The sequence below is a fragment of the Cervus elaphus genome, chromosome 22 (assembly GCF_910594005.1).
Source record: "Cervus elaphus chromosome 22, mCerEla1.1, whole genome shotgun sequence".
Classification (NCBI taxonomy): domain Eukaryota; kingdom Metazoa; phylum Chordata; class Mammalia; order Artiodactyla; family Cervidae; genus Cervus; species Cervus elaphus.
Genome location: NC_057836.1, coordinates 13,406,840 through 13,424,578, shown reverse-complemented (window position 1 = coordinate 13,424,578; position 17,739 = coordinate 13,406,840). Strand labels below are relative to the sequence as shown.

General features: G+C 57.2%; 1 protein-coding gene across 4 annotated transcripts in view; it reads left to right on the top strand.

The window, feature by feature from the left end:
* The window catches only part of TSPAN11 (tetraspanin 11), a 65,532-nt gene that overhangs the window by 37,796 nt on the left and 9,997 nt on the right, over positions 1-17,739 (top strand). For all 4 annotated transcript variants that reach the window (XM_043881160.1, XM_043881159.1, XM_043881161.1 and 1 more), the window contains 3 exons: positions 4,243-4,434; positions 16,353-16,427; positions 17,621-17,725. In XM_043881160.1, coding sequence (XP_043737095.1) covers positions 4,243-4,434; positions 16,353-16,427; positions 17,621-17,725 — 372 coding nt within the window. The remainder of the gene's footprint in view (positions 1-4,242; positions 4,435-16,352; positions 16,428-17,620; positions 17,726-17,739) is intronic.

Sequence of the window (17,739 nt, the reverse complement as noted above, 5' to 3'; positions counted from 1 at the left end):
TATTCAGGGTTGATTTCCTTAAGGATGGACTGGTTTGATCTTGATCTCCATGCTGTCCAAGGGACTCTCAAGAGCCTTCTCCAGGGTGGGTTGGGGGCACGAAAAACCGTGGCAGCACTTGGGGTGGCCAAGTGGTGGGCTATGAGGTCAGAGGGGGACAGGGCCTTACTGCCCCTGCAGGAGAGTGAAGTGTCCAGAGTGACCCAGGGAGGCCTGGTTTGGGCAGTGGTGGTCCCGTTGATGAGGCTGCTGCGGGTGGGGAGTGTGGAGGACTGAAGTGGCTCTAACTGGGTGAACTCACATCCAGCTCCTAGTCCTTCCAGTTCAGGTGGTTCTTGGCCCCTGGAGGCCTGTAGCAAGCACTTGAGGGAGAGGAAAACACTGTCACCTGTGCGATCCCACTCCAGTCCAGGGACCTCCAGCACTGGGACCCCCACCATCCTGGGCCTGCTCCATCGGCCGGTCCTTCGCCGACCCCAGCACAGAAAGCCTTTCAGCGGCCACACAAGATAAGGAGAATCTGCAATGGCTTTTCCACTCTGCCTGCTTTCCTTTTTCTGCCTGCAGCCTGAGGTCTCTCTGGACCAGCGTGTGCGGCCACTCAGGCTAATCCTCCCTGTGATGACAAGTGACTTTTGGCCATGTTTCTCTTCTATAAATGGGCCGTTCCTAAAATTACACAGCCTGGGTGCCCTGCCGCCCCTCCCGGCCTGCGTGTGTCCTCTTGGGTAAGAAGGCCAGCTTCACCCTCTGCAGGGTTTTTCTGGCTGATTGGCTGCAGGCTCTGGTTTTGAAAGATGTACCTAATATTCCACAGGAAACCAACCCAGTTTCTGCAAAGAGCCAAATGCTGTTGGATCAACTCTATGCAAATAGCCGTCTGCCCAGCTCAGCGGGGTCATTTGGCTCCAGCCCGAATCGTCCTCCCCTGGGGCCTCTTCCACTGCTCTTTCTGCTGACCCGGCATCTCAGAACTGCTTGCCGAAAGCTATGAGTGCTCTGGGTTTTTGTGTGTGTGTGTTTTGGGTTTTGGCCCACAAGGCATATGGGATTTTATCTCCCCTACCAGGGATCAAACCCACTCCCCCTACATTAGAAGGCAAAGTCTTAACCACTGGACTAACCAGCGAAGTCCCTAAAGATGATTTTCTAAACAGCCAACCAGATTCCAAGGAGGACACCCCCTGGAGGACTTAAAACCCACTCTGTGTCCCCAGGAGACGCACGGGATACCCCAGGGGAGGGTTGGGGGCCCCATTGACTCAGACTTCTTCTGAAGGTCAGAACCAGTCTGGATTTGTTGCTCTCCAGACCCAAATCAGGGCACTGTGTCCACCCAGACCCTCCTGTGTGGGCAGGGGCCCTGCTGCCCCCGTGTCTGAGCTGCAGCCCCACTCCCTTGTAAGACCCCAGCCCATCTGTGACCGCAGGGCACCCTCTTCCTTTAGGGGTCAGTGTGCACCTCCCTACTTCCTCCCCTGGGAGCACGTAGTCTTTTCCTTTCTTGCATGATCTGCTTTTCATCCCTTTGAACCAAAAATCCTGCTCCTCGCTACCCCACCTTCTAAAGTTCCCATCGCAGCGAGCACCCTGATGCAGACAGGGAAGGGGGTGGGCAGTCCAGAGCCCGGCCAGGCACCTCCAGATGGTGGCCCAAAGGGAAGGTGTTCTTGGGGTCCTGCTTGGGGAGGGGGGACAGGACTCTGACCTCTGTTAACTAGGAAACTATTTAGTGGTTCTCAACTGGAAGCTACTGGAACTTAGTAAAGGAACCATACCAGGTCCCACCCCCAGTCACCTGAGTGATGCTCCGGGGTCCCCAGGCAGTGCAGCCCGACTAAGAAGTTCTGTCTTAGAGGATGAGAGATGGCGGGGGCCCCAGAGGCATCTATGCTGGGGTTGTTGTCTTTGCAAGCTGGGGCCACGACCCCTGAAGCAGGACACATTAGTTCATGTGGATGGCATTTCCCCGGGCACTGTGTGCAGAGCTTTTTATCAGATTCTCAGTGGGTTCCTTGTCCCCCAGCAAATTAGGTGTCCCCAGGGCAGTTCACGCCCATCCCTTTGGGTGGTTCTAGATCCAGTGTAAGCCTCTGGGGTTGACAAGCCTCGTGGATGATGTGCAGGTTTCTCTAAAGACCCTACACGCGCTAAAAGTTAGAGCCACTCAATGTGGTCACGTTGGCTGTTTCATGCTGCTCAGAATCTCTTCTTGGTAGTAGCATGTGCTTTTGATTAATAAGAAATGAGAAATGAATTATCACTTAATACACTGCGTTTGGTAGACAGAAGCCCTTCAAAACCTAAGATCTGTGGGAGAAAGTCATCAAAGGGGCCCTTGGTGATTAGAGGTTGGGAACTGCCGGCCTAATACACCCACATTGTTTGAGAGATGGAGACATGAGACCCAGAGAGGTTCAGGGACCATCTTTAGGTCACACAGCTAGTTTGCACAGTTGAGACCCTCAACCCCAAGCTTCTCAGGTGGACTGTAGGGGCAGAAAGAATATGTGCAGAATAGTTTGCTGGAAACCCTCTCTTGACACAGTCCCGTGAACCCAGTTGTAGGAAATCCCTTACTGGTCATGGAGGTTGTGTGGCCAGAGATAGCCCATGCGCTCAGAGGACTGGAAAGTCCGTCATAGTCCAGGATTTCATCAGATCTAAGATCCATCAGTTGTAAGATACACCCTTGTTTTCTGTACCACGAGGCAGGAGTGCTGCCAAGTGTGGTTGCCAGATGCCATCAACCATAAGATGTATCTTGTTCTTTGTTGTTGGTGTTCAGTCACTCAGTTGTGTCTGACTCTTTGGGACCTCAAGGACGGCAGCACACCAGGCTTTCTTGTCCTTCTTTATCTCCTGGAGTTTGCTCAAATTCATGTCCATTGAGTCCATGATGCCATCCAACCATCTCGTCCTCTGTCATCCCCTTCTCGTCCGTCCTTCAGTCTTTCCCAGCATCAGGGTCTTTTCCAATGAGTCGGCTCTTCGAATCAGGTGGCCAAAGTATTGGAGCTTCAGCTTCAGCATCAGTCCTTCCAATGAATATTCAGGGTTGATTTCCTTTAAAATTGACTGGTATGATCTCCTTGCAGTTCAAGGGACTGCAAAAAATTTCGATCTTAAGAGATGTTACAATGTGAGAAAAAAAGTGTCATGGAATCAGAGCAGGTGGATTCCACTCAGAGCTGGTTCTCTTACCTGCTGGAGGTGCTAAGGGGGAATAAAATGGTCCTTAGAAGGAAACACGTGTATCTGAAAAGCAGGAGTGAGTCGAGAGCCTCCCAGCCCAGTGTGTGCAATCCCAGGTTGGAATACTCAGATTGGCCCTCAGCAGACTTGGATCTACGTCTCAGTCTTGAAACTTGAGGGCTGTGCTCATGAGCACATTCTAGTCCTTCTGGCTTCCATTTCTTCATGTGCAAAAGAGGGGAAATGTGTGCTCCCGCCTGCCCGCCCTGAGCCTCTGGACTCTTGTAAAGCTCAGAAGAGGACATAGGAAGTTGAGTCCTAGAGGCGCCTGCTGCAGACTCATGGTTAAGGAGCCCCCACCCGCCCGCAGAGGTCCCCATCCGGCCCCTGGAGGACACATATACACACACAAGCACACACACTCTGCCCGGGCATCACAGCCACAGGAAGGGTCATTGAGCCTCACTGTAGGAGGAACAGGGCAGGTGTGTTCCCAGGGCCCCTTCCTGGGATCAGGGCTAGAAAGGATCAGTCAGCAAACAGGACTTCTCCCCTCCTGCTCAATGTCCTGCCGTCCCAGAGCGACTCCAGCCTGTGGGGGCGTGTGTCCCTTCTGCCGAGGGGGCAGCACGGCTGAGCCACAGGCCAGGGCCCAGAGCTGGAGCCAGCTCTTCCCCATGTCTCCCCTTAAAGGTGGCCCTCGGGTAGCTCCCCTTCTTCTGGGGGCTTGTCCTCCATTGGTAGAGCACACGCAGGTAAGAAGCCCAGTCGTGTGGCCCCCCAGGGCAATGAGAAGAGGGCTGGTGAAAGTGTCCCTCACTCGCGGCAGGGACGCACGGGCATTGTGGTGGGAAGCAGGGGGCTGCAGGGTCAGACCCGGATTCTCGCTGTGTGCCTGCTTCTCCCCTCGACCGTGGACAAGCCTCCGTTTCCCCATCTGCTAAATGGGCAGCCAGACCCTTCCCCTGGGCTCCTCCAAGGACCAAGTAAGTGGATAGGCGAGAAGGGCCCCGTGTGGAGTGGGCGCTCAGACCCCATGTCCCGCAGGTGGGGGGCGCCGCGGTCATGGCCGTGGGCGTCTGGACCCTGGTGGAGAAGAGCGGCTACCTCAGCGTCCTGGCCTCCAGCACCTTCGCCGCCTCCGCCTACATCCTCATCTTCGCGGGCGCCCTCGTCATGGTGACCGGCTTCCTGGGCTTCGGCGCCATCATCCGCGAGGACAGGGGCTGCCTCTCTGCGGTGAGTGCCTTCCCGGTCCTGCCTGGTGCCAGGGCAGAGGGGGCCACCCGCCCGGGGCCTCCGACCACCTATTCCCCCCTACCCCCTGACCAGGCTCCGTGCTGAGAGCCCCACTCGGTGACACCGGCCCCGGCTCTGAGGCCTGCGGAAGGCTGGGGAGGGGTGGGTGGCCACGGGCCTGCTGTTTGCCACCGTCTCCAGGTTCTTATTAGGACGGAAGCCAGGAGGACACCTCCGTGGTGGTGGCAAAACTGCTCCCTCACCTCCTTCCCGTCTCCTCCTCTTCTTCCTCTGTCCAGGTTTTATCATGGCGATTTCCAAACCTAGGCTAAAATGAAAAGAACATTTTCATGAAGCTCGTGTCATCACCCAGGCTCACCTCCACCATCTCAGAGCCAATCCTCTCTGCCTGCACCGTCCCCCACCCCTGCCCCGCCCCCACCCGAGACCCTGTCAGTGCCTCAGGGTATACCCTGGAAATCAGGATTCTCTTTTTAGAAAGGGTAACGACAAGACCGTTATCATACCTAGAAACCATTAAGAGTCGTTCTTTATTTTATTTTTTTTAGAGTTGTTCTTTAATATCATGAAATAACCAGGCAATTTCAGATTTCCCCCATTGGGCCATAAGCTATTCTTTTTTTGTTTTTTCAGTTTATTTGAATCAGGATGGAAGTGAGGTCTGTGTGTTAAAGTTAGTCGAGTTGTCCCTCAGGTCTCTCTCGGTCTCTCCGCTCCCCATCAATCTCCGACTCTTCCTCGCAGTGTATCTGCTGGAGGAACCAGGTCATTGATGGCTCTGCTCCCTCCCCATCTGGACTTTCCCATGCCATCCTGATGCTGCTCTGGGAGTTGGATGTAGAAGCTTGGTCAGACTCAGGTGGGATCGTTCAGGCAGGTGTTTGTTTCATGGGTGAGGTGGGCACAGGCTCCTTGACAAACACCCCATGGGAAGCTGGGAAGACTGCCCCCTACCACCACCACTGCTGGCCCTGAGCACCAGGGAAGGAAGTCAGGGCTACACCCTAGGGGGCAGAAGCTGGAGTCCCACTCTGGACTCCCAGGCCTGACCCTGCCTCCCTCCCTCCCTCCTGGGCACCTGTCAACAGATCAGGCTCCCTGGGGCCCGGCTGGTGTCTCCCCCTTCATGTCCCCAACCACAAGCTCTGTGTGGGCAGTAATTAAAAAGTGTTAGTCACTCAGTCGCATCCAACTCTTTGAAACCCCATGGACTGTAGCCCACCAGGATCCTCTGTCCATGGGGTTCTCCAGGCAAGAATACTGGAGCGGATTGCCATGCCCTCCTCCAGAGGATCTTCTCTACCCAGAGATCGAACCCAGGTCTTCTGCATTGCAGGTGGATTCTTTACCATCTGAGCCACCAGGGCAGGGGAGAGAGGCTGCAAAACATTCAGACATAGACAGGAAGGGCCAAGGCAGATCCAGTCTGAGTCTCAGTGAGGAACCAGGTTGAGCTACAGGGATCAGGTGACGGGAAGAAGCCTTGAGGTCAGTACCCACCCCCCGCCCCTCTTTACGTGTCCACTGCTGACCCAGCAGCCTGGGACCCGCACATCCAACCAGGGAGAGGAAGCTCCGTCCAGAGGGGCTGAGCCCCGGGCCTCTCTCACCAGCTGTGACCTAGTTTTAGCTCTGGATGCAGCAGTGTGCGTGTCCAGGCTCAGCGGGATGGCTCTCCGCTGCCTGGAAGAAGTTCTTAGTTCTGCTCTGAGGATCGCCCAGAGCAAGGTGTGGGCCGTGGGATATGGTGCCCGGGGAAGGAGGGAGCGTGAAGGGCCACAGGGACCAGCCTCCAGAGCATGGCTTTGACCTGACCTGTCCTTCCAGCCATGGGACGGGGGTGCCCTGAGCCAGCCTGTCCCCAACAATATCCCCCACGCCTGAGTCCCAGCGAGCCTGCTGATGCCCCTGATTGGACCACTGTGAGCTGGATGAGGGAGAACACAGGGCCTGACTGAGTGACCAGGGATGCAGTGTGATGGGGACGGGGAGGTCCAGCTGTGATGGGACAGAGGTTTACAGGGGCTGGGGCCACTGGGCTCTTCCCCTTGGCATCCTTGGGGACCAGAGGAGAGCCAAGGGGTCCATAACCGACCTGCCCAGTGCCGACCGCAGCCTCCCCTTCCTACACCGTCCATCTGTGAGACCTGAGGCCTCCCCAATCACAGCCAGACTATCACGTGGTCTGAGACCTGCGCTGGGGAGGTAGGTGGGGGGGGGCAACCAAGCAGGGAAGATGCAGAGACCCAGGAAGGCCAGAAGCTTGGGCCTGTGGCCTCGGCGCACACCTTTCACCCTTCTGAGCTTTGGAAGGTCAGCAAACAGACGTCTCATCTCCCTGGGCCTGGAGGCAGGACAGGAAGCCACAGGGACTGCTGGACAGGCTGGTCTGAGATGCCTTCCTCCTTCTAAACCCCACCTTGACCCTCCTGCCTGTGTTCACTTCCATCCACACAGAACTGATGGTCTCTTTGCCCTAGCATCACTAACCAGACACTTCAAAGAGGCGTCCACTTGAAAGTGAGGTCAGGAGAAAGTGCCCGTGTGTGTGCGCGCGTGCACACACACACACACACACACACCTATCTAGGAGTGTGGAGCCCAGGGCTTACAGACAGCAAACCTCAAAACCTGGTGTTTTCTTCCTTTGCTTTTCCGTGCCCGACCCTTGAAAGAATCAGAGACAGACCCAGTCTGGGGACTCAACAACAGGTGAGGGGGCAGACCCTGAGTCATCCAGCTGCTGGCCTATAGCCCCTGAATTACTGAGCATTGGAATGTTTTAACCAAGAAGACAGCTGTCAGATGTTTTTCCTCTGGTTAACCCAAATAGACATTTTAAAATCCAGGCTCCCATTTGAAGGCAAGTAGGGATGCTTAAGGCAGTTTAAAAGTGTTCTGTGGTTTCTGGAGTTTCCTTCCTGGCTTCATTTCTTTTCTCCCCCTCCATGTCTGACTTCCTTTTGAAACCTTGAGTCAGCTAAAAGGAGAAGTGCAGTGAGTAGAACTCTATACAAAGTTGTCCCTGAAGAGGAGAGGGGGAGATGCAAGACCAGGCATCCGAGGAATGTATGTCCAGCTTAGCTCAGGCCGAGGAAGGGGCCTGACATCAAAAGCTCCCCTTGAGCTGCCGGGCGAGGGCTGGCCGGCTCCCATGGGCACGGCATCTGTCCCAGCCCTAGCCCTTCCTCCAACACATCTGCAGCCCCTCAGAGTCACTTTCCCCAGAAGGAAACGTTCATCGGGGACAGGAATAGCACGTCTTCGCTGGTGCCGAAATCATGATCAGTGAGGAGTCGGAAATCTGCAAAAGGGAAAAGGGAGCGGGGTTTAAATTATTCACACCAGCTCTTCTTTTTTAGCGCAGGCTGCGTGAATGAGCCGGGTCATTCAGGCCAGCCCAGTCCAAGACGATGACCAAGACAGATGCTGCCCTGATCGAACGCAAGGGATGTTTTTAGAGTTTTGAATACGGGCTCTGAACGCTCACATCTTTGGTCAGATGAAGATGAGAATGGGTGGTTCAGGCTCGGCTGGGTCTTCATCAGGGATTCTTTTATATTTAGGGGAGGGAGTTGAAAGAAGAAGTTCTAGAACCGGTTTCTGAAAATGAGGGGACCCCAAGTTGCAGCACCTCCATCGGGCTTCGTTAACCTGGGTAGTCAGGGCTGGAGTAGAAACTGTGTCTGGTGCAGCCTTCTCAGGAACCCCTTGGAAATCACCTGGCCCCTCCTGGCCACCTTGATGTCCCCATCCCCATACGGGGGGCTGGGGGAAGCATGAAGAGAACAAGGCAGTATTTTAGGTCTTAAGAAACGAGTCACCGCATTATATAAAGATCATCAAGTGTGGCTATAATTATCATTTGCATCACCAGCACCAGCTCCTTTGAGAAGGAGCCTAAATAAATGGAGTTATTCTTAGGGCCGTGACTCCCAGGGTCCCCGCATCTTGGCTGGGCCACTCTCTCCATAGAAGCATGCACAGGGTGCCTGGGTCTCCATGTCCATGGTTTTGACCATGTCCTCCCCAGGCTGGTTTCTTTCTTTCTTTTTCTGAGGAGGGGCACCCCATTCAGTATGTGGGATCATAGTTCCCCGAGTGGGGATCAAGCCTGTGCCCCTTGCATTGGAAGCATGGAGTCTTAACCACTGGGCCACCAGGGAAGCTCCTCCCCAGGCTGGTTTTTCACCCACTCCTTACGTTGTCAGGGCCCCACCAGTCACCCAGCCAGTGGTCACAGCCTTGTCTGTTGGGCACTCTGATCTTGGTGTCACTGCCTGCGTGTGTCAAAGGAATGGGTCCTGCAGCCGAGGCTTGGTGAACCCCGACTCTGCCCCGTCAGAGAGGGCCTCTGCTTATCCACTTCGTATGGAGCAATGGAGGTGGGGAGTGGGCAAGAGGACCCTTACCAGGCTCTTGGGGAGGCAGGTATGAGTAGCCCCGGGAGCCATCCAGAAGGTGCCCCACGAGAGCCGCCACAGTCACCTGGGACCCCACTCTCCCAGCTGGGGCCTGGGCTGAACCCTGCTCTCCACCCCACCAGGACGGCATACAGTCACCTTCTAGACTCAGTCCCTTCTTCTCAGATCCTTCCGTCAGCCTCCTCCCCACCAGCCTTGCTTAGTTTAGGGGCTGCGCAGGAAGGGGCTCCCTGGAGGCCAAGGGGTGAACCGCCCCACCCTCACTGCAGCCCAGGAAAAACAGACTTGCCCGAGGTCACACGGCCACCACCCCAGCTTGGTCCAGGCCCTTCCCCTGTCCCGGCCGCCGCTGTCCCCACCTCCTGGAGACTCCCACACAGGAGTGGGCACTCAGCTTGTCATAACTTAGGGCCCATGGTTGGCGTCCCAGGTGCAAAGGGAAACAGGGGTGAGGACTGGAGGCCAGTTACCTGACTGCCTGCCACCTGGCCCCTGGGAAGTGGGGGTCAGGCTGCAGGGCGCTGGGGTGCAGGGATCAGCTGTGAGTGCACCAGAGAAGCACTTTGGCTGAGTTGGAGATGAGTCTAACGCAGCTGGAGCTTCCCAGGTGGCGCTAGAGGTAAAGAACCCACCTGCCAATGCACGAGATGCAAGAGATGCGGGTTCAATCCCTGGGTAGCAGGTCAGGGGCTCATGGCAACAGTTGCTATGGGCCTTTGTCAGTTCTGGAGATAACCTTGGTGGGGCACTCTGCATCTGTGGCCTTGGTCTAGGGCTCCACACAAACCTTATTCCACAAGCAAGCGCCCAGCAAGGATGGCCCAGTGAGGGCTGGCCGTGGAGCAGAGCTGATGTGGAGAGGAAAAACTCCCCTCCCAGCCTGGCCCTCTCTCTGCTCCCAGCGCCTCAAGTATACCCCTGCTCCCAGCCCCTCAGACCCCTCAGGTATCAGCATCAGACAGGAACTAGAGCACACCCTGGCGTCCTGCCAAGCAGCCCCCGGCCGGGTGGAGTCACCGTGGCTGGGCTGTGAGCCCCAGGTTGGGGCCAGGAGGGTAGAGGTCACCTTCATCCTTCCAACAGTGACATTTTGTTACTGGAATGGCTCCAGGCTCCAAAATCCACGTCCTCACTTTTCTGCACGAACAAGTAGGCAGCTGCGCCCCTGAGCCCTGACTGCCTCCAGCCGGCAGTTAATTGCCAGCAAATAACGTGGCCTGAGGTCACTGCTGCTCAAACAGCTGGCTCTGTCTTTTCCGGTCCAGCCTCTTTGGCTGCTCCAAGCTCCCTGACCCTCCCACGGCCGTGATCAGAGAGCACAGCCAAGCTGGGGGCTGCAGGCCGGCTCTTCTTCTTCCTGAGACTTAAGCTCGGCTACACCTGACTCTGCTGTCTCCCCACCGCCCTGAGTCAAGCCAGCCGGTGTCTCTGCCTCACCCCCACCTGCCTGGACACCGAGCCAGCTGTGGCTTGGTCTCCATCCCTGACTGTGCTGAGTGTGGAGGAGACAGAGGAGAAAACCTTTGGCCAAGCCCCCTTTTTTGTGGCAGAAGCAGTCCTGTGGAGAAATTCCCAAAGTCCAGTGGTACAAAGTTCTTAAAACTGACCTCAAGGACAGCACCAGCTAGGCTAAGCTGCCCAGTCTCGTGGGCACCAAGTGAATCCACCCCAGAAACTATATCTGGGGCTCAGCTTGCCCCAGATATAGGCAGGGTTAGTCCATCTGAAAACCCAATTAATCACCTTAATGTCACAAGGAGGAATATTTTTGCATGGTTCCTGCGGAGTCTCTCATTAAAGAAGGTATCAGTTTGGTTCAGAAAGGGTTGTGCTGTTTCAACTTCATTTAGAATCCATAGCTATAGAAACCATCCACCTTTTCTTCCAGTGCAAACTACTCCATTAGAGAATTAAAGAAAAAAAAAAATGTTAGTAGATGGTACAGGGTGGAGGTGAATGTTTGGGTCCTGTTCTGTCTTAGCAGGCTGGTCCATTCTGTGACTGGGCTCCAGTCTGGCATGTTTGGAAGGGGCCTTTCCTGATGGAGGGCTCTGGGGCAGAGGTTCTGAGAGCTGCCCTTGGAAATCTCATTACTGGTTTCTATCAGATCAAGATTTGGGGGGTCAGTTCTGGAAGGATGGGGGGCAGGGCTGAGTACAGGATTGGGAGGCGGTCACAAAACTCAGCAAGGGGCAGGGGTCTGGGAGGAGTGGGTTTGGGTGAGCTCCTTTCACCCCGAAGAGCAGGGGGACAGGACGAGATGCAGGTCAGAGCCAGAGGGTGAACATCCCCAGGGGTCGGACAGGCCTGAGTCCCGGGAGTCAGATGGGGTCAGGAGGAAGGGTGTGGCCACGAGGTCACGGTCAGGACCTTCTGGCTCGGGGAGGGCTTTGCGGAGGCCTTGCCAGAGCCCAGACTAGACGGTGCTCAGCTGCACACACAGATATGGTCAGGGCAGCAAACCCAGGCAGGACCGGCAGAGACCGAGGCATGCCTGGTGTGCACACGAGGGGTGTAGCTCAGCTGGGCAGTCACTGGACTCGGAGGGTCAGGCTGGGCTAGGTAGAGTGAACGGGACGGACGTAGACATTCAAGCTGGGGCCGTGACTCCAGCACAGGCGTGAAGGCTCAGGGCCCTTCGGGAGGAGGTGGGCTGCCCAGGGCGGGGTGTGCCTGGCCTGCCCGGAGGGCGCTCAGGCTGGGGGCTGACTGGTGGTTGGAGAGAGACCTCCTGTGCCTAGTTGCCCCTCTGCCTCTTGTCACCACCCTCTCCTGACGCCCGGCGTCCCCCCAACCCTGGCCCCCCACCATGAGCTCAGCCAACCCATCTGCCCGCCGCCCCCCATGCTGTCAGCCTTCAAGGACACCCAGTGGGGTCAGCACTGAGCTCTGCAGCCAGGATCCCTGGATTCAATTCCAGACTTGGCGTGACCTCAGCCACACTGTAACCCCTCCATGCACACGTGTGACGCTGGGGCCATAGAGCCGTGTGACAAACAGGGTCATGCACGGAGCACCTGCTGGGTGTGCTTGGGGAGCACCTGGGTGGATCAGGCACCGATTCTGCCCAGGGAGGGCTAATTTGGGGCTGGGGGGTTGTTTTGGTATAGGGGATCCTGCCCACCGCTCCCCTATAGAAAACCTGCCTTTCCCCTGTTCCTGAGAAGGCGGCACCCGTGAACAGTTATCACCCACTAAGCCACAGGCTGGGAATTCTGGTGGCCTCATGGGGATGGTAGGCTTGGGGTCCATTACGTCCTGACTCACGTTGAAATACGACTTCTGCAAATGACTCACAGGGGATCTGAGAACTTTTTACTGCCTTTTGTTAATAATTCCAAACTAACACCAAACCAGATTTAAAGGGGACACACTGTAGCTTGAGAATCTTCATGCTTCCCAGAAACAAGTACTACACACAGACCTTCAGGGCCAGCCCTTTCCCAAGGACCCACCTGGGGACCCCAGAGTGCCCCCCAGACAGCAGCATCTTCTCTGCACTCCAGGTCCCACGGTGCCCTCAGCTGAAGCCATATAGACGTCCCTCATCCTTCCCTGAATCGTGGTCAGCAACCTCCTGCCGTGAAGGTGCCCTCCCAGGCAGGTGCAGGGTAAAACCCCTCACCTGCTTCTCTGTGTTGTCTCAGGCTTCTCAGGGCCCAGACAACCTTCCTCAGACACGTTTTTGCCATGTCTCCCGTAGTACTTAGAGGCACACACGCAAATCAAGTCCCAGCATCAGCCTCAGAGCCAGAAGGTAAATGTGTGAGTCAGAGTTTCTCAGCGGCCTTGGCACCGGTGACATTTAGGCCAGATCATCTTTGCCATGGGACCTGCCCCATGACCGTGTCCCCGGGGCCTCTGCCCACTCGAAGCCAACAGCACTCCTTCTCCAAGTTGTAACAACAACAACAACAAAAAATGCCTCCGGACATCGCCGGTTGTCCCTGGGGGCAGAATCGTGCCAGGTGGAGAAGTTTTGGCATAAATTAAACTAAAGCCACAGTTCCACGCCATCCGCAGATCAGAAAAGGATTAAGCTGCTGCCCCCACGTGTGGGCTGCAAGCTGTGGCCAGTTCCCCATCTCACAGGCACGCTCCATGAGAAGCACACTTGCAGGTCTCTTTTCGGGGCTGTTTTCCGAGCCTGGCGACCCAGCTCTGCTTCAGGCCCTGAGGAAGAGCCAGAGGAGGTTAAGAGAGGGGCCCGCTCCCCAGGGGCTCATGGCCACCTGGGGAGAGAGTGCAGTAGCACTGACGCAGCCTCCAGGGAGCAGTGGGTGAAGTCACGTCCCTCACCCAGTGGAGGCCACTCGTACACACCTGGGGACTGCTGCATGAGGACCCGGAGGTGGGCAGGGGGAAGCCACAGTGGAGGACCAGTGCCTGGTCAAGGGGAGAAGGGGCCAAACAGGCGTTGTTGTTGGGAGACGAAGCAGGTAAAGCGCTGAGGCACTGGGGCTGGGACCCAGGGTGGGCTTGTGGGGGGCTGTGATGAGTTGCACATGGAAGGCCAGGTAGGCCTGCCTGGGACTCCAGGTAGGGAACAGGGCAAAGAAAGGCTGGGAGGCTGGGCCTGGATTAAGGGACCGTCTGCACAGACTTCTGTGCCGTGGGAGTGCTAAGATGATATGGCTGGACCAGGGCAGTCAGGGCAGGCTTGGTGGAGTGCAAGGTGGGGTGCAAAGATGAAGTGTGTTACAGCTCATGGCCCCAATGGCAGAGCCCTCCCCCACTCCAGCCCTGGCAACCCATGCCCAGGCTGAAGCCAGCCCCGCTCTAGAAGCCAGACTGCCAGGTTCCCTGTGTAGGAGGATCTCCGTGCAGGAGGGTCCCAATGAGCACGACCCTTCCCCACCCCCAGGGACTGTCACCCTGAGCTGTGACTCAGGGCCTCCCCCGCGCAGGTGAGTGACACTCCTGCAACCACCGAAGCTGCTGCCTGGAGCCGGCGCCCTGCCCACTGATCACCCCACCGCTGGCACCTGCTGTCCATCCTGCAGAGCCCCGGCCTGGCCCTCGCTCCCCTTGCAGAGGCATCTTCACATCGGGAGCACTGGTGGGAGGGAGCCTGGAAGCGTCTCAGGAACGCCCCCGTCCCTCCTGACAGCTCTCGCAGGTCGCAGGTCAGGTAGCGCGTTTGACACCCGCTTGATGCCTCAGGGCGGTTTTGAGTGGCTGGCAGGTACTCATTTAGCCTGCCATCGCGTCAGGATGTGGCTGGGTCCCCCCCTTCCCATCAGCCCTCCGCCCCAGCCCAGCTTCGGGAGCAACTGTGGCAGCGATGTCCCGGGGGCAGCACGGGCCACCCTGCCACGTGATCCATGGCTAGAGGGGCGCTGGGCCTCCCAGCACCGAGGGCCCCGGTGTGCACTCAGGAAGCCTGGGAGCGGTCACTGCGAGTAGGGTCCAGGTGGCAGGAGGGTGGTCTCAGTAACCGGTGGGCAGGGGAACAGGGGCTGTCAGCCGCTAGAGGAGGGTGGAGGGGGCGGCAGGCTAGTGCCGTCATCCCAACCACTGGTTCAGCCGCACAGGCCTGGCTGTGGGGGCTTACGGGGGCAGAAACGCTGGTTCCAGCCCCCCACTCACTGAGCTACATCATCTGCTTCACACAAGGCACCAGGGCCCCCCACGTGGAGCCAGCCGGTGGCTGAGCCTGGACTCGAGCCTGGATGTCAGCCGACATCCCATCACTGCTCCTTGGGTTTCCAGGCCCTGTATCCAGGCCCCATATCCCAGAGGTTCCTCCAGCAGCAAGGGCGCATCCACAGACCTGTGAGAGGCCTCCAACCTTGGCTTATCTGGACACCGTTCCACTTACGGGGGGACCCCTTCATCCAGACTCCTCCCCGTAGCAGGGAAGGTCCATGGGACCCTCGTGGAACCTGCTGCTCCCATCCCCACCTCTCATCCAGGCGTCTAGGAGCCTGGAGAGCCCCGTGCTTCCACCCAGAACCCGCACGGGCATGAGGGTCCCGTGAACCTGGCCTTGCTTCACATCCTCGCCGAGGGAAGGCCGGGGCTCCTGGCCCTGCTGGGGGACGGACAGAGCTCAGACATGCAGGTTTTCCCAGAGCAGCGCTGACCCTGAGGCAGGGTGGAGAAGGGGGCCAGGGACCCCCGCCGCGCTCTTGCCTCAGGCCCCACCCCACCCATACTTGGGGCCCTGCTGGCAGCTCTCATGCTGGGAAGGCAGGGCCCAGGAAGATGCCTGTGGGTAGAGGGGGTGATTTACTCAGCCTGAAAGGACTGGCTCTCAGTGGAAAGTTCTTCCTCTGTGCCAGCTGCCTCAGGGGCTGGGAGGTGGTCAAGCTAGCCCTGCAGCCGCATGGACTGGCATCACCCCGGAACTGGCTTCCCACTTGTACTTCCTGCCCTCCTCCCGGCTCCTGCCTGATGAGCCCTGGTTGCCACATTCACCCCCAGGCCGAGCCTTCCCTGGAGTCCAGTGACCCAGTGGCCGGTGGGTGGGCGGTTCCCCCCGGGGAGAAGGAGGCGGCACCAGCCAGTGATGGGGGCGTGGCCTCTTCTTCCCCGTCCTCCTCTCTCCCCCTCCCTCCTCCCCATCCTCCCTCAGCCCCCTCCCTGTCCCTCCTGGCCACACGGGTCTGGTCTGGCAGGCATTCCCGACCCCTTGGCTCCTGCAAGAACACCGCAGGACAGGCAGTGACTCCAGGCGGGGGTGGGAGAGGGGTGCGGACCCGTCCCCCCGCGGTCACCGTGCGTGCACAGCCTAGAACCCAGCCGGCAGGGCTGTGACAGGCAGAGCGGTGCTGAGGGGCGTTTAGAGCCCCGGCAGGGCCCTGCAGAGCTGGAAGAGGATAGGACAGTGCCTGTCCCGGGATCTCCGCTTTGCTGTTTCCCAGCCTCAGCTGTTGCTGCCTAGCCGGTCTCTATATACTCAGCCTTGCCTCTCTCTCTACTCCCTGAACTCCAGCCCCACCTCCCCTGAGCGCTGTACTCCCTCCAGGCTTCCCCATGCTCTCCCCTCCATCTAGAATGTGCATCCTTTCTCCTTCACCTGGCATCTCATTCTCAGAGATGCTACTCGGGTGTCACCTCCTCCAGGAAGCCCACTCTGACTGCTCCCCCCAACCCGGGGCCTCCCATAGTTTCTAGAGCTTGCCCCATAGTAGCATTTATAACACTACGTCGTGATCACATACTTATCTGTCCCCTCCACCAATAATTGAGGGCAATAATTGCCTTACTCTACCATACCTGGCATATGGTAGGTATTTAACAAACACTGGCTGTGTGCTCGGATTAATGAACTGATAGCAGATCAGTGTGTAAAAGGTTGAGAGGGGAACTCCAGGCTGGCAGCCAGGAGAGGTGGGTGTGTCCAGAAGATGCTGTGAGGGATGGGGGTCCCCATTGTTCTGGGAAAGTGTTTGTCAGGGGTCCTGAGGGGCCAGATGGCCGCCCAGGCCTGACCCTCCCCCCGTGACTGCCTTCTCTCCTTGCTTCTAGTATTTCTGCCTGTTGCTGGTGATCTTCCTCGTTGAGCTGGTAGCGGGCGTCCTGGCCCACGTGTACTACCAGAGGGTGAGTGGAACGCCCTCCTTGTGTTTACTTTCCCCATCAGCACCCCCAGGAGGGGACCACAGTGGGAGGGGTGCACAGGGGCAGGGAGGCAGCGACACATGGGTGGTCCCAGGCCTCCCCTGCCTGCTCTGGACAAGGAAGAAGTGGTCAGACCCCTCCCACTGGGCGGTCTGTGACTCAGGGGTGATACTCAGCTCTTACAGACAGATGACCACATTGTTCTTTCACACCAGCGCCCATGTGACTGACAGATATCTCCAGATAACTATGTAAATATTTTGAATGGATGCGTGCGTGCTCAGTCATGTCCGACTCTTTGCGACCCCCATGGACTGTAGCCCTCCAGGCTCCTCTGTCCATGAAATTTTTCAGGCAAGAATACTGGAATGGGTTGCCATTCTCCAGGGAATCTTCCCAACCTGCGGATTGAACCTGTGGTTTGCATTGCAGGCAGGTTCTTTACCACTGAGCCACCAGGGAAGCCCTATTTTGAATATCACCTTGTAATCAAAATGAAAATCAACACATACAGACAGCCCTCCATATTCATGGGTTCCAGATTCACAGATTCAACCAACCTTGGATCAAAACTATTCAGAAAATAATTCCAGAAAACTCCCTAAAGCAGAACGTGAATTTGCCATGCACAAATGTTTATGTCGCATTTACATTGAATTTACAGCTGTTACTACAGTGTTTACGTGGCATTAGGTATTATCAGTAATCTAGAGATGACTCAAGTATACAGGAGGGTGCGCATAAGTGATATGCAAACACTGCGCCATCTTATTTAAGGGACTTGAGCATCCATGGAGGATCCATGCTGGCCCTGGAACCAATCCCTGGGTACCAAAGGATGATCTAAAGTCACCTGGTGCCCGGCCTCCCCTTTGCCATCCCACCAGCCTGGAACTGTGGTCCCCCACCTGTCTCCCATTTCCATCTATCACACTCTGCCCTGACACAGGATAACAGCCTTTGCAACACCATCTTCACAGATCCTGCCTTCTGTGCAGCCTCCTTCCCATGGTCCTCTGGTCCTGGGCAGTCAGAGAGGGCTTCCTGGAGGAGGTGACACCTGAGTGGCATCTCTAAGGATGAGATGCCAGGTGAAGGAGGCATGGCCTTAGAGGGGCCTGGGGGCAGTCGGTGGGTGGTTCTGCTAATGCACCTTCCCTCTCCATGATCCTCAGCTGAGCGACGAGCTGAAGCAACACTTAACCCGGACCCTGGCCGAGAACTACAGGCAGCCTGGCGCTGCGGAAATCACAGCATCTGTGGACCGTCTACAGCAGGATGTAAGCATCGCCCT